The sequence below is a fragment of the Arachis duranensis genome, chromosome 6 (assembly GCF_000817695.3).
Source record: "Arachis duranensis cultivar V14167 chromosome 6, aradu.V14167.gnm2.J7QH, whole genome shotgun sequence".
NCBI lineage: Eukaryota > Viridiplantae > Streptophyta > Magnoliopsida > Fabales > Fabaceae > Arachis > Arachis duranensis.
In genome coordinates this window covers 93,807,785-93,823,745 of record NC_029777.3, presented here as the reverse complement: position 1 = coordinate 93,823,745, position 15,961 = coordinate 93,807,785, and the positions used below count along the sequence as shown (strand labels likewise).

Sequence of the window (15,961 nt, the reverse complement as noted above, 5' to 3'; positions counted from 1 at the left end):
AATAAATAGTTGCCAACCGTTTATATATTGTCAATTATAATAAAGATATATAATACTATTTGACTAAAGAGACACAATCCTTTAAAAATAGTATATATTTAAAACATTATATCTTTGACCAAAAGAATATAACTCTTTAAAAATAATGTAAGTTTAAAATATTGTACCTATTAATAATAGAAGAGTCACAACAATTTATATATGTAAAAAATTATAATTGTTGTGTGCAATGTATATGAATATATCCTCAATCACTATTTAAAATACACTAAAATGTGTATTTTAACTATTGAGAGATTTTTTTGTTTAAGAGAGTTGAGATTTTTTATTATTCTTAATTAAAAAATTCATAAGTTTCATTATATCCTACAAGAATATTGTCATCAATCCTATAACAACTAAGTGCGGGAATAAATATCTCTCTAAAAACTCGATCTAATCATATGTTAAAACCAAAACACAATTAAAATTTTGTCATCTTCTTAATCATAATTACCCAACAATTTTAGAGAAATATTATTGAAGATGACTCAAGATCAAAATACCACATTCAAGGTCATGAATAAAGAATTTCTCAAGTTAGATCGCTTCAATAGAACGAACTTCAACCGTTGGAAGGACAAAATGATGTTTTTTCTTTCGGTTCTCAATCTTACTTATGTGATTGACCCAAAAACTATACCAATTGCTGATGCTGCTGAAAATGTCACACCGAAAGAAAAAAAAGATTACACAATTAAAGAAGAAACGTGATAAAGATACTTTTGCATGTCGAGATCACATTTTCAATACCTTATCTACTCGACTCTATGATCTCTATATGTCAATTCAATCATCATTGGAAATTTGGAAGTCTTTTCAAGAAAAGTAAAATACTGAACGACAAAGAACAGATAAGTTTATTATGATGAAATATTTTGAATTTATTATGAATGATATTATGCCTATTATAGATCAAATTCATGAATATAAATCCTTGTAAATAGACTTCGTGATCTACAACTGGTAATCCCTGAATCATTACAAGTTAGAGTAATTATTTCAAAATTGTTATCATCTTAGAATGGTTATATGAAGAAACTTTTACATATTGGTGATTGTTAGGATTTGGTTGAATTAGTCCCACATTGCTTAGGATGGCAAATGGAGTGGGTGGCCTAGGCTATAAATATGAGGCTAAGTTCTCCATTTGTTTTTGCACCAGTCGGAAACACTTTAAGCTTGTATCTGATTTTTCTTTTCCTCTGTACTCTTTGATTAGAGAGTGTTGTGAGGTGTAGTTAGATATTTGCTTTGAGAGAGTGTGGGTGTACTGGGGTGCCGGTGAGAGAAAGAAGTCTATGTGTTGTAACAATTTTCACATAGTGATATTCTCTGGTTGTCATTTGACAACGGCCGTGGTTTTTTCTCCGATAATTGGAGTTTCCACGTTAAATTCTTGTGTTGTTATTGTATCTATTTTATTTCTCTGTCAAATGTGTTTTCTCAGGGGGGAATGGTGTCTTATTCCCAACAAGTGGTATCAGAGCCAGGTTCGGTGGGATTTATTCTTAGTATGCTCTGTAGTTGCAGCCTAGTCTGACCTTCCACATCAGAAAAGAATTTTATCCTGTAACTTGAGGTTGATCTTTAGTTGCTGTTGTTGTTGTTGGAAGGCAGTGTGACACTGTGAGAGTGCAGTTTGGAAAGGTTCTGGCTAAGGAAAGACTTGGTATTTAAGTGTGTCCATTGTGACCCACCTCTCTTTCCTGGGGACCCTTCCTAGTACACGGTCTACAGTTGAGTTATACTATTCCAGTATACGGTTGCAACAATGTCAGGGTATTCAAGTGTTGTGAAGCTTGAAATAGAGAAATTTGATGGAAGAATCAATTTTGGCTTGTGGCAAATACAAGTCAAGGATGTGATGATACAATCAGGTTTGCACAAGGCGTTGAAGGAGAAGATCTCTGGTTGCTCTCTCTGTGAGAGAATTCTCTCTATGAGAGAAGATGATGTTCTCTAGAAGACGAGAAGTATCCTCATGGTATTACCGCACTGCCATGGATAAGGATGAGTTGTGGCAATCTGGTCCACAATTGCACACGGGCATTGGTTGGCGTTAAGATGCAAGGTGTGTGGCGGAGTTATGTCGATGGCTGAAGAACTTCCAGGAAAAGCCAATTTGGAAGTTGCACCATGAATTTTCAGCAAGGTTTCGATCTGTACCAAGGCAAAATGCTTGGAGTGGTCTAATTCCAAGTGAGTATACTTTCATGGTGGAGTATGATTGTTCTCTGAACTATGATTGTCGGTATAGACAATGGCAGCAAAGAATTGTCGGTGTTGACAATGGAAGCTGAAGATGTGTGACTATTTCAATCAAGGTGGAGATTGTTAGGATTTGGTTGAATTAGTCCCACATTGCTTAGGATGACAAATGGAGTGGGTGGCCTAGGCTATAAATATGAGGCTAAGTTCTCCATTTGTTTTTGCACCAGTCGGAAACACTTTAAGCTTGTATCTGATTTTTCTTTTCCTCTGTACTCTTTGATTAAAGAGTGTTGTGAGGTGTAGTTAGATATTTGCTTTGAGAGAGTGTGGGTGTACTGGGGTGCCGGTGAGAGAAAGAAGTCTATGTGTTGTAACAATTTTCACATAGTGATATTCTTTGGTTGTCATTTGACAACGGTCGTGGTTTTTTCTCCGATAATTGGAGTTTCCACGTTAAATTCTTGTGTTGTTATTGTATCTATTTTATTTCTCTGTCAAAAATATTTTCTCAGGGGGGAATGGTGTCTTATTCCCAACAGTGATGTCTTAACAATTGAAAAATTACTAAGGCATATACGTATATAGGAAGAAACTAAAAAACGTGATGATGTGTATATCTCTCAAAATTCTAAAGTGAATCATATTGGTGAAGACAAAATCAATAAGAAAAAAAAAAGAAAGTTTTCAAAAGATTCAAAACAAAACATGAAAAGACAAAGAGAGTGTTATCATTGTAACAAGAAAGCACATTACATCAAAGAATGTAGATTTCTGAAAAAGGAAGTACCAAAGACCAACTTAGTAGAAGAAAGGATCTAATTGCTATAGTTACAGAAAAAGTATAAAATATACATATTGGTATAGTTACATAATTCACCATGACAACATAAGAAAAATCACTTAAATGGTGATTAGATTTTGGGACTATTGTTCACGTTTGCAATGATCACAACCAATTTAAAATATATAAAAAAGTGAACAAGAGAAATGTCTTGATGAGCAATAACAACACAGCCAAAGTTTATGGTCAAGGAACTGTGGAATTAAATTTTACATATGAAAATAAATGAAGTTTAATAATGTACTTCATATTCTGGATTTGAAAAAAAAAATTAGTTTCTGTTAGTCTTTTGTGTAAGACACAACTAGAAAATGGATTAATACAGACAGATTTACAGACGAATTTAGTCTTTATTACAGACGGATTTTTGGTTACCGACGAAACTATCGACGGATTTTGTCCCTCTGTAAAAGCCCCGTCGGAAATTATTTACCGACGGATTTTTTTTCCGTCGGAAAATTACAGACGGATTTTTACCAGTTACCGACGGATTTTCCCTCTATAAATTCTGCATCCATTTCTCGAAGGTGACAAACTTTCCGACGGATTTTTCGTCTGTAATTACAGACGAATTTTCCGACAGATTTTCTGTCTGTAATTACAGACAGATTTTCAGACGGATTTTCCGTCTGTAATTACAGACGGATTTTCAGAAGGATTTTCCGTCTGTAATTACAGACAGATTTTTTGACAGATTTTCCGTCTGTAATTACAGACGGATTTTCCGACAGATTTTCCGTCTGTAATTTGAACTTCAGAAAATCATCTTACACTCTGATTACAGACAGAAAATCCGTCTGTAAGGTAAAATAGATTTTTTTATTTTTCTAATTACAAAATAAACTTATTTTCATACAAAATAAATATAAATTTAATACAAATTTTTATCTGATTTGTATTCAAATATTTATAATATTTCAAAAAATAAACAAATTTACCGTATTATCAAATTAAAAGAAAATTATTATAAACAAGCAAGTCAATATAATTCAAAATATAAACAAAGTGTATTGATACATCAACAAACATACATCAACAAAGTCTATTGAGTAAATTAAAAGTTGTTAATGAGTATCCAAAGGGCTCTAAATGATTTTTCTCATACTAGTAAATTAAAAGACCTATATTGCAAGCAACTCCTATTCAATTTTCTAACTTATTTGAACAATTTTTGCTTCTAATAATTAATAGATGAAGTTGGTGAAGGAGGTCCTGTGTTAATTCCACTTATCTCATCAGCAAAATTCACTTCACTTGCTCTTTCTGCTGCTGTTTCTTCTTCTTCATCACTACTTTTCTCACAAGAAAACTTTGTCTTTTTGTTCCTCAATAAAAATGCCCAGAGTAAGAACATAGACCCTATCATTAATAAACTCAGATAAGTGATCAACAAAATGAAAATTGATATCTTTAAATTAATAATATGCAAAATAACAAACCATATCAAGATTAGCTGGCTGAGCAAATAGCAATTAGCAATGAAAAAATGAAGCTTAACCAATGATTGAAAAGCTTTTATGATAATAAAATAAATAAATATAAATATTTGAATTATCTAGGTACACAAACAGGATCAAAGGAAACACATTTGACATTTCAGTATATTAGTTTCTCTTATCCTATTGTGAACTATTGATTGATATCATTACAATAGAAGCCAAACATTCATGGGCAATGAACAAGATAAGCTCCAATTTTTCATAAACCATGAAATAAATTGCATGAAAGTAGCTAGACTTACAATAGGAATGGCAGGATGAGTATAAACCCCTCCAGGTGAATAAAGTGCTGCATAAGGTGGCATCATAGGCTGAAAGAAATAGAAAAAGTTGACAAGTTAGATCTGGCAAGTTGTCAGCGAAACACCAATAAAACCAAACCTTGAGTTCAATCAAATAAAATGCAAAGCCCAATCAAAGAACAAATGTTCTTGATTGTGAGAAGTGAAGGATACAAAATCAACAATACGACTAGAATTATCGAAAGTATAGCAATTGGAACTAGGAACCGGAATTGAAGCAATTGATGGTATCTGCAAAAGAAATGCTGGAAAGCAAGAGAGAAAAGAAGGGAAAATTAGAGTTTCAACAATATGTGCTATCAGTAGCTAAAAGAAACTGAAATAATCAAAAAGAGAGGATTAGAACATGCTAAAATTGCCAACCCACCAGCGCATAAAACGGTCAATGCTGTAGGATAACACGTTTTTGCCTTTTTGGGGAGAGTGTTGCTTCAGATTTTCAGGATCAGGGTACAATGTTGATAAAGCTCTACACCATCAACAGAACTAAAGTGGGTAAATGGAAAGTGTAAATGCCTTTTGCGGTCCTATATATCACAAACAAGTTTATCTTATTTGACTACATAATGTGGGTTAGTGGCTTGGCCAATTCAAAAAACTGAGAGATCCAGCTTAATTTGAAGAAAGAGAAAAGAGGGAGGGGGGAGATGGGAAGAGAAAGGAAGATTTATCCAAAACTTTGGACACAGAAAATAAATTCTTCATACAAATATAAATTGATTCACCTTCAGATCCACACTTGTAGTCTCTTGACTCCCTATGCCACTTGAACAAAAATAAGCATTAATGTAAACATAAAATCAGAAGTATATACCATATAATAAGTATGCGTAACAGAATTGCATTTTTCTTGAGGATATTTTGAGAAATCAAAAACTTGATTACAACAATTAGCTAACCTTTCCATGTGAATATTAATAAAATGATAAATTGAAAGAAAATCCTACTATATATTGAATAATACAAAATAATTTAAATTGCATGCACACGTAGAATGCTGGGTTTGCATACTTAGTTTAATGTTGGGACTGACTAACATAAATAATTACATACTTAGTTTAATAATAATTGAACTTTATTATATCAATAGTGGGTTTAATTTAGTGGTTCAATTAGTATTGTAAATTAGGAATATATACATATAGAGGCAAACTAGTTGAAACCTACCCTAGTTAGTTGTATTGTACTACAAGAGGATTATTAAGCACACAAGAAGGATCATTGTTTCAATCAATTAGTATATATTATGCAGAAGCTAATATATGATATGATAGTATGATTTTGGAAGCTGAAAAATAGAACGTGTTCAAGACTTCAAGAGTAATAATAATTAAGTAGCATACCGAGAAAATCTTGCCTGTACAACAAAGCATCATGCACTTTTTAAATGACCTCGCCATCTATCACTTTTCAGTTTGCACCAATGATCCTCTAATCTCTATAGACGACTATCATCCTATCTATTAATTAAGCACACACAGACACTAGTAATCAACAATGATAGTGATGAGTGAGTCCGAAACAGAGCAACAGAGGAGTAAAAAATAATAAGTACAAAAAGCTTAAATAATAAAAGTAATAATAATAACAATCAATAGTGTAAATTAAAGCGGTGGTAGCCAGAGATACCAACATCATTAAGGATATTCAATAGCTTAGAAACCTACCAGGTGGAGAATTGGCCACAGGTGGACCCATCTGATGTCGGAAACTTAGCTTTTCATCATGATCAAGCTCTTGATTTGTTTGAAGCACTAAACTGAAAGGTATAAGCTAATATCATTTATCTATTCATGCATCAATAAAAGAGCTAAAGTCAACATTTAACTAGAAACGTTAGATGATCTTACTTTAATGTTCTTGCTGGTATTCTTGGCAAGGAACCACTCAGATTATTGTAGGAGAGGTCTCTACATATATTTTTCAATTCATTACAGTTAGTATTCAATTTTATACCTAGAAATCATTAGTTTTATAAGGAAAAGATAACATTAATGCCAAGGTAACAAAGACCTACACAAGTGTTAAACCTTCTATGTTGCTTAAAGATTGAGGACACGGTCCTGTAAGGCTGTTATTATTCAACCGCCTAGCACCAACAAGAACACATTAAATGGAGTAAGAAACCAAATTTCATAAGTCCGAATAGAAATAAGTATCAAACACAATACTTTGAACAGTTAGAATCTGTAACATAAGTAACTTACAAATAATTCAGGTTCTTGAGGCCTCCCAAAGAATTCGGTATCTCGCCACTAAATTCTACAAGGGGCTCAAAAAATAAATTGTCTGTTGTTGTAAAAGGGCCTGCTGCAATAATCTGTTACGCACCAAGAGCATGTGTATAATACAAATTATTGACATAAATATTCTTCATATTATCACAAAATTATTTTTAAAAAGAACATGAGATCTTTTAAAATCTATAATATGCGTCAAAATGCAAGTAAATAAATAGCTACAAGGTTTTGCTTCACATGACTGCCTTATAACCATACTTTGGCTTGGCTAATTAAAATGTTAGTAATTTGTCATTGTTAAAAAAGAAATGATAGTAAAAATCTATAAAATTTTACCAAAATACCAAAAATGGAACCTAGTGCATAATATAATTTTATAACAGAGCCAATGACTAAGAAACGAGTAGAGTAAATACCATGGACAACTCTGTCTTTTTAGAAGTAATATCAATTGGTTGACTTTTATCAATAGCAAGCTTCTTTGCTGGATTCAAATCCTTATCATCAGCAACAGAGGTAGGTAGTATAGAATCTACCAATTTAGATGCAACTAAGCAATGCCCACTAGGATTATGCCCTTGAATACCAACAACCTATCAAAAGATGAGATCCTTGTTTCATAACCCATAATTCCAGCACAATTTTTTACTTTCAAAGCCTGAATTTAACCTGCCATGCCATTATCACCTGACCAGGAAAAGAATAATCCATAGATGTCTTCCATGCAATAATATGATGAGTTTAGCTAACAAAAAACTAATAAACACCCATGGCATTAGAGAAGATTGCAAGTAAATCAGTGTGATCCTTGTCAGTAGTCCTATTGCAATATAAGACTTTAGAGTGTAAGAAAGAACAATTTATGATGAACTTCTAAGAGATTATTTTACAACTTTATAGTGAGCTAAATCATTGTCAGCACTCAGCAATAAAACAATGATAAAAGTATCAAATACAGAAGAAATCTCCAACTGTACAGCACAGTGAAATGCCATGTATAGTTGTTTTATCTCAATTAATAGCTCTATCTAATTTTAAATTATGACCTCCCCATAGTATAACTACAAACAGAATGATTCATTTTATCTCACGGTGAGCAAAAGAATGCTTCAGTTACAATGACAAAATATATATAATATAAACTCACTTTGTCTCTATCCAACTTTAATATTTTAAGCTCCTCCTGAAAGGACTTGTTCAATTTCTGTTCCTTTGACATTTAAGTGTAGAATCAAATAAGAAAGGAGGGTTAAAAAGCATGGTTCCTTATCAAGAATTACCTCTCGGAGAGCTTCAAGTTTCCATGAACAATAGCCGAAACTTTCTGCAGAAGGTTTACTTCTGCAAAGACATCAAACAACGCATGTAAGTAGCTAGAGCGGACAGCACCAACTATTGCAGATCTCAATATCTCAATATCTCAACAGATTTGTAGAAACTTAACAGTAATTTTAAGTTAATTAAGAACAGATCTCAATATCTCAACAAATTAAAAAATGAATGAAGTTAATTAGTATTATTTTTATTTTTTCTATGAAATTAGCAGCAGCAACAGGGAAGGGACAGGGCTAGGGCTAGGGATAATGAAATCAGAATAGAATCACAATGGAAGGGGTTAGGGATATGGACGAGAAGGAGGCGGATGCCTACCTGAACTAACGGCGATGAGAAGAGATGATGACAAACCTCCGGCGAGGAGAGAAGAAGCAGCGACGAGAGCGGCGCGGAAGGAGCTCGTAAGACAAGAGCACGGCGGAGAGAGGTCGTACGACGATGGCAACGAAGGGAGCAAACGCGATGAGGGCGACGGAGGGAGCTCGTGTGACGTGAGCCGCGACGGCGGTGATAGCGGAGGACGTCACATCTTCAACGGAGAGAGAAGGCAGGGAGTAAGGAAAACGTGAAAAAGTGAAATGAACCATTGGAAGTTTCGGGAACCTACCTCCTTATTCTAATATTTTCGACGGAAAAGTTTAAATTACAGACAGATTTTCCGTCTGTAATAATTTAATAAAATGTAGCATTTTGTCTATTTAATTACAGAGGAATTTTCCGTCTGTAACTATTTCCTACGAAAATAAATTAATTTTACCGACAGAATTATCGACGGATTTTATTTTCCGTCTGTAATTTATGCTAATTCATTTTTTTTGTTTTCCAACAAAAAAATCTCTCTGAAATTCTGTCTGTATTTCCGTGGGATAAAATCCGTCGGAAATATCCGTTTGTAATAACTAATTTTCTAGTAGTGAGAAAGGATATAAATTGTAATGGAATTCGATAAAGTGATCTTACTCAAGAATGATGTATTCATAGAAAAAGGATATTGTACTGAAGACTTAGTATTAATAAAGTGAATATTTCTTATATATAGATTTTAGTAACAAGGATTTTAATAAAAAATGTGACATTTGCATATAATTCAAAATTACTAAAAAATATTTTTCTAAATTTAAAAAAAATACACATTTATTAGAATTGATTCATAGTGATATTTGTGAATTAAATAGCAATATTATTAGAGGAGAAAAAATATATTTTATAACTTTTATTAATGATTGTTCTAGATTTATTTATATATATATTTGCTTAGAAATAAAGATGAAGCTTTTGAAATGTTTAAGAAATATAAAATGGAAGTAGAAAGTATGTATAATAAGAAAATAAAAGTTCTTCGTAGTGATCGAGGTGGAGAATATTTTTCTAATGAATTTGATAACTTTTGCGAATTACATAGTATTGTGCATGAATCTTCCGCAACAAAATGGTTTGGTAGAAAGAAAAAATCGTACCTTAGTGGATATGGTTAATTCAATGTTAGTAAATGTAAAATTATCTTACAATTTGTGGGGTGAAGCATTATTGACATTATGTCATATCCTTATGAAATTTGAAAAGAAAGAAAACCTAATTTGAATTATCTGAAAGTATGAGGGTGTTTAGCCTTTTATCGAGTTCTTGATCAAAAGAGAACCAAATTAGGGCCAAAGAGTCATAAAAGGAACTTTCATAGGATATGCTCAAAATTTTAAAGCATATAGAATATTAGCCTTAGTGTATGATGTAGTTGTTAAATCAAGAGATGTAGAATTTATTGAAATAAATTTTTGAATGAGTCAACTTCTAGTTCAGAATATCCTAAAATGATACTAATATTTCACAAGAAATAAATAATCAAATAATAAACGTCTAAGCGACAAAGGATTGATTGAACCAAGGAAGAGTTTGCGAGTGAGAAAAGAAAAAAACTTTGGTCCATATTTTATTTCTTCTCAAACTATCACCTTTTTGGTAGAAGGAACTAAAATTTTTGTGACAAACAAGATTCCTATTGTAATGAACATAGAAGGTGATCCTCAAGCATTCAAAGAGGCTATGACTTCAAGGGATTCTACTTTTTGGAAAGAAGCAACAAATAATAAAATGGACTTAATATTATCAAATAATACTTGGGTCTCAAGATCAAAACCTATAGGATGTAAGTGGGTATTTTTAGAAAAGAGTATAACACTGATGATTTATTACAAACCCATATAGCAAGGTTAGTAGCCAAGGGGTGTAGACAACAAGAAAGTTTAGACTATTTTGATACCTACGCACTTGTGACAAGGATGACTTCTATTAGGACTCTTATAGCATTAGCATCCATTCACAAACTTCATATACATCAAATGGATGTTAAAACAACTTTTCTAAATGGATATCTTAATGAAGAAATTTATATAGAGCAATGGAAGGCTATGTGCTACCCGAAAATAAAAAAAAAAGTTTGTAAATTAATTAAGTCTTTGTATGGCGTAAAACAATCGTCTAAATAATGGCATGAGAAGTTTGATTCAATGGTGTTATTAAATGGATTCTCACGTAATAGTACGGATAAATGTATTTACTCAAAATTTACTAAAGATTATAGAGTAATTATTTGTCTATATGCTGATGATATGTTAATCATCAAAAAAATTTAGAAGGAATTCGTGTAATGAAGGAGTATAACTTCTAAATTCAAGATGAAGGATTTGAATGAAGTTGATACAATATTAGACATAAAGGTGCATAAGAATGAAGTTGGCTTTACTTTAAGTCTATCTCATTATATCAAACATGTATTGAAAAAGTTTAATCATCTCACAATTAAAGAATCCAATACACCATATGATCTTAATTTTAAATTAGAAGAAAACATAAATAGACCTATAGCACAATTAGAATATGCTAGTGCTATAAAAAATTTAATGTATACAATGTATTGTACCGGACCTCATATAGCATTTGCTATGTACAAATTATCAAGGTTTACAGAAAAACCTAGCAATCAACATTGGAAAAGCTATTACAACAGTTTTTGGTTATCTCAAGAAAACCATAAACTTGGAATTATATGATAGTGATTATCCAGCAGTTTTAGAAAGTTATTTCGACCTAAATTAGATTACAAATCTTAGTAATAACAAATTCACTTCATGATGAATTTTCACCCTAGGTGGTGGAGTAATAAATTGGGTCTTAAAGAAACAAACATGTATTACACATTTTACTATGGAGGCTGAGTTTGTAGCTTTATCACCCACAGGTAAAGAAGCAAAATGGTTAAGAAATTTGTTATATGATATAAAGCTGTGGCTACAACAGACGACAGTCATTTCAATCTTCTGTGATAGTGAATTAACTATGTCTCGACTATATAATAAGGTTTATATTGAAAAGTCTAGACATATAAGTTTGAGACATGAGTTTGTGAGGCAACTAATAGATGATGGTATAATTACCATTATTTATGTAAGATCAAAGAAAATTTAGCAAACTCTTTGACTAAAGGTTTGTCAAGGGATAAAATCAAAGAAACTGCTGCTAAAATATAATTAAAATCTATTATTGTTAAATGATGAAAACCCAACCTTATTCTAGTAGACCACTAGTTTCAAGGTTTAATGGGTAATAACAAGTTATTTAACAATTGGAGTACTAAGGTATATGATTTAGTGCTACGTACAATAAATAAGAGGGTGAATTAAAACTTTTATGTTTGAAATATTATACCTATTGACAATAGAAGAGTCACAACAATTTATGTATGTGAAAAATTATAATTACTGTCTACAATGTATATAAATATACCTTTGTCCACTATTTAAAATACACTAATTAAGTGTGTATTTTAATTATTGAGAGATTTTTTTGTTCAAGAGAATTAAGAATTTTTTATTATTGTTAATTAAGAAATTCATAAATTTCATTGTATCCTGAGAGAGTATTGTCATTAATCCTATAGCAACTAAATATGGAGACAAATATCTCTCTAAAAAAAGCGATCTAATAATGTCTTGAAACCAAAATACAATTAAAATTTTGTCATCTTCTTAATCATAATTACCCAACACCCCATGCCATTCTCATCTAAAATTGACATAGAGTAGTGAAAACTTCGAATTTTTTGCTTTTCAACAATTTTTGGTTTTCCTTTTTTTTTAATTAAACATCTTAACAAGTGTCCCTAAAGGTTTGGTAACAAAACTCATTATGAAAATACTAAAATTACACCACAAGAAACAAGAGATTTAGTCATGGAAAAACTATGGCTAAACTCTAAAATAACTGTGACGATGATACTTTTGTAACGAATGAGTATACATGGCTAAAAAGGGTGACGCGTTTTTAATTAGCCACGTTTTTTGCTCAATTAGCCACTATTTTAACACTTGTGGAAACCTTTTGTTAGCCACAAATTTTACAGATTTGGACGCACTTTGTTTCGTGACATAATGAAATGATGCACAACAAAATTTTTGCTTTTGTCACACTTTATCCATGACAAAAATGGGACGGACATATTTTTTAGCCACAAATTTTTCACTACTTATTTAATATTTTTTTTGAAAATATTTAGCAATAATAAAAAAAGTAATGCTTCAAATACATATAAAAAACCTATTCAAGTCATCCAAGCACTTTTTCTTTAACGTGCCTCCCTTCTCTCCCAAAGTTACGTGAAATATACGCGCACCCCCTCTCCCTCCTATCAACGTAACAGATTTACGTAAAAATCTTCTTCAACGTAAACATTCTTCTTCTTCTTCTTCTTCTTCAACATTACCGATTTGCATTGTAATTTTCGGATCTATAATCTCTGTTGCTCGTCGTTCTTCTTTTTTCTTCTCTTCAGCTCGTTGTTCTTCTCTGCTGCTCGTCCTTCTTCTTCCTATTCTTCTTCTTTCTCTTCTTCGATTTTGTAGATTTATCTTCTTCATTTTCAGATTCCAATATTCTATCAAAACAATGAATGATTCAACTTAAAATCAGTTGAATGAGAGCGTTTTGGATTATTCTTTTGAAACGAATAAAGTGGACGAGGTTTAATTTTTTTAATCGAATTGAATGGAATGCAATTGTTAAATTGAATTGAATTGAATTGAATTGATAATCTCTCAATTGTAGACACAGGTGTTTTGAATTTATATAATGGATAATTTTTTGTTCATTTAGTACTATACAATTGTTTCATCATAATAACGTGTTCGGTTCATTCTGTAGAAAGCTATTTGAATTTGATTTTATATAATGGATAATATTCCGTTCATTTAGTACTATACAATTGTTTCACCTTAATAACATGTTCAGTTCATTATAGAAAGCTGTTTGAATTTGATTTTATATAATGGATAATGATCCATTCATTTGGTACTATACAATTGTTTCACCATAATGATGTGTTCGGTTCATTATGCAGAAAACTGTTTGAATTTGAATTTATATAATGGATAATATTCCATTCATTTAGTACTATACAATTGTTTCACAATAATAACATGTTCGGTTCATTTTGCAGATCAGGTGTGTTGTGGATGAACAATTTGTCCCAAAGGTCGGGATGATTTTCAAGACACTAGAAGAAGGCGGAAAGTTCTACAAAAATTATTCCAAAGAGTTCAGGAGTTTTCTGAAATTGAATACTGATAGCAACATTTTTTTAAAATTATCTCTCTGCTATTTTTGATATATGCACTTTTTTTGTTCACCCTGTATATTAATTTCGGTTCATTTGTTATTTTGGGCCCTTAATGTTTGATAAATACCTTGATTTCATTCACTGTCAAGGACTAATCCATATTGAATCAAATATATACATTAACATTAAATTTCTAATAACATTTACATTAATATTCACATATATACATTATTTGATTTTTTAAACAAGTCAAACAAAATAGTGTTAATTACAACAGTCAAACAAAATATATCCTATTTACTATCTATATCCCCGAATGTGAATTTACAATAAGGGCTGGAGAGGACAACAGATGGCTTTGGGAGTCTTATTTCTTCAGATGCCCGAATCACTAGGTCTCTGATTTTGTTCAGTTTATGCAATAGAATATTTGGGCCATATTCGAGCCTGAAGCCAACAAAATTTGTTAATACTTCACTCAATACACTAAAAAGCACAATCATACATATTTTAATCAAGTGAATCAAAATGGCCAACTCAACTAAATTGAACACCATTCATGTGCTAAATAAAACGTGATAAACATTCAATCATCAAAAAAAAACTTTTTTGCATGCAAAAGAACTCAACTGAATACATAACAATCAGGTGAATTAAATGATAAATACCAATGAATCGAACACCATTCATGTGCTGAATAAAACGTGATAAATATTCAATCATCAAGTAAATAATTTCTGCATGCAAAAGGACTCAACTAAACACACTAATAATCAAATGAATTAAAATAACCAACTTCACTGAACTAAATTTCATTGATGTTCTAAATAAAACTTGATAAACATTCAATCAACAAGAAAAATATTTTTGCATGCAAAAGAACTCAACTGAACGCACTAACAATCATGTGAATCAAATGACAAACACCTATGAACCGAACACTAATCATGTGCTGAATATAACGTGATGAACATTCAATCATCAAGTAAATTATTTTTGCATGCAAAAAAACTCAACTGAATGCGCTAACAATCAGGTGAATCAAATGACAAACACCAGTGAACTGAACACCAATCATGTACTGAATAAAATGTGATAAATATTCAATCATCAAGTAAATCATTTCTGCATGAAAAAGAACTCAACTAAACACACTAACAATCAAATGAATGAAAATAAGCAACTCCACTGAACAGAAAGAAAATAAGAACACATTTCCATTCCTATGCCCTAGTTACGCCAAAAGAATGGAATCAGATTAAGTCAATCTACTAAATGAAGTAACTCAATTTAGTAAACCTAAAATTCAACTAAGAGAAATACGAGATTGTAAGATTTTAAATGAACAATAGTTTTTATCATACCTTTCGCAGTCTTTGTTCTTGTTTTCGTTCGTGTTTTCTTCTTCCTTTCAAAATCTTCTTGCGATTCTTTTCCAGTAACTGTTTCCGCAGAGAACACGAGTGAAGTTTGAGAGATTCGAACTTTTCCAGTAGCGGTTTCAATGTTGAAGAAGGAACGTTGTTTCATATTTAAGGTGTGAATAAATATGTTAACGTTTCGTGTGTTTGGGCGCGTGGAGTCACATTTCATTTAATGAGATTGAGTTTTTTTGGTATTGGGCCAGCTTGGATGGATTTGGATGAAAAATTATATGGATGTGTAGCATGACTGTAAAAAAAATTAGTCAAAAACGATTAGAACTTGTTTTATTTAACATTTATTAATTATTACAAGCATTAATGAATGTTAAATAAGGCAAGTTCCGTAATAATTAATGAATGTTAAATAAGGTAAGTTCTAGTCTTTTTTTTTTGTCTCCATGGCATTATATTCTTTTCAAATTGTTTTCTTTCTATTCATACAAAGAAAATTAGCAAAAT

General features: G+C 31.5%; 1 protein-coding gene across 1 annotated transcript; it reads right to left on the bottom strand.

Annotated features, from left to right (window-relative positions):
* Positions 1 to 4,084: 4,084 nt before the first annotated feature.
* Positions 4,085 to 15,608, bottom strand: LOC107494699 (uncharacterized). The gene is made up of 11 exons (XM_052263100.1): positions 15,443 to 15,608; positions 9,078 to 9,132; positions 8,786 to 8,999; positions 7,103 to 7,215; positions 6,913 to 6,984; positions 6,746 to 6,805; positions 6,563 to 6,654; positions 5,621 to 5,652; positions 5,263 to 5,422; positions 4,836 to 5,140; positions 4,085 to 4,453 (listed from the first exon to the last, which is right to left on the bottom strand). The coding sequence occupies exons 1-9, from the start codon at positions 15,606 to 15,608 to the stop codon at positions 5,327 to 5,329; spliced, it is 900 nt and encodes a 299-aa protein (XP_052119060.1). The 3' UTR covers positions 4,085 to 4,453; positions 4,836 to 5,140; positions 5,263 to 5,326.
* Positions 15,609 to 15,961: the final 353 nt, after the last annotated feature.

Excerpts from the sequence above, each read along its gene's own strand:
- LOC107494699 (XM_052263100.1), bottom strand. The coding sequence starts at position 15,608 with ATGAAACAACGTTCCTTCTTCAACATTGAAACCGCTACTGGAAAAGTT. Across the intron at positions 6,655-6,745 it reads ATACCAGCAAGAACATTAAA|TTTAGTGCTTCAAACAAATC; the intron begins GTAAGATCATCT and ends TATACCTTTCAG. Across the intron at positions 5,653-6,562 it reads TGTGGCCAATTCTCCACCTG|GGAGTCAAGAGACTACAAGT; the intron begins GTAGGTTTCTAA and ends CAAGTGGCATAG.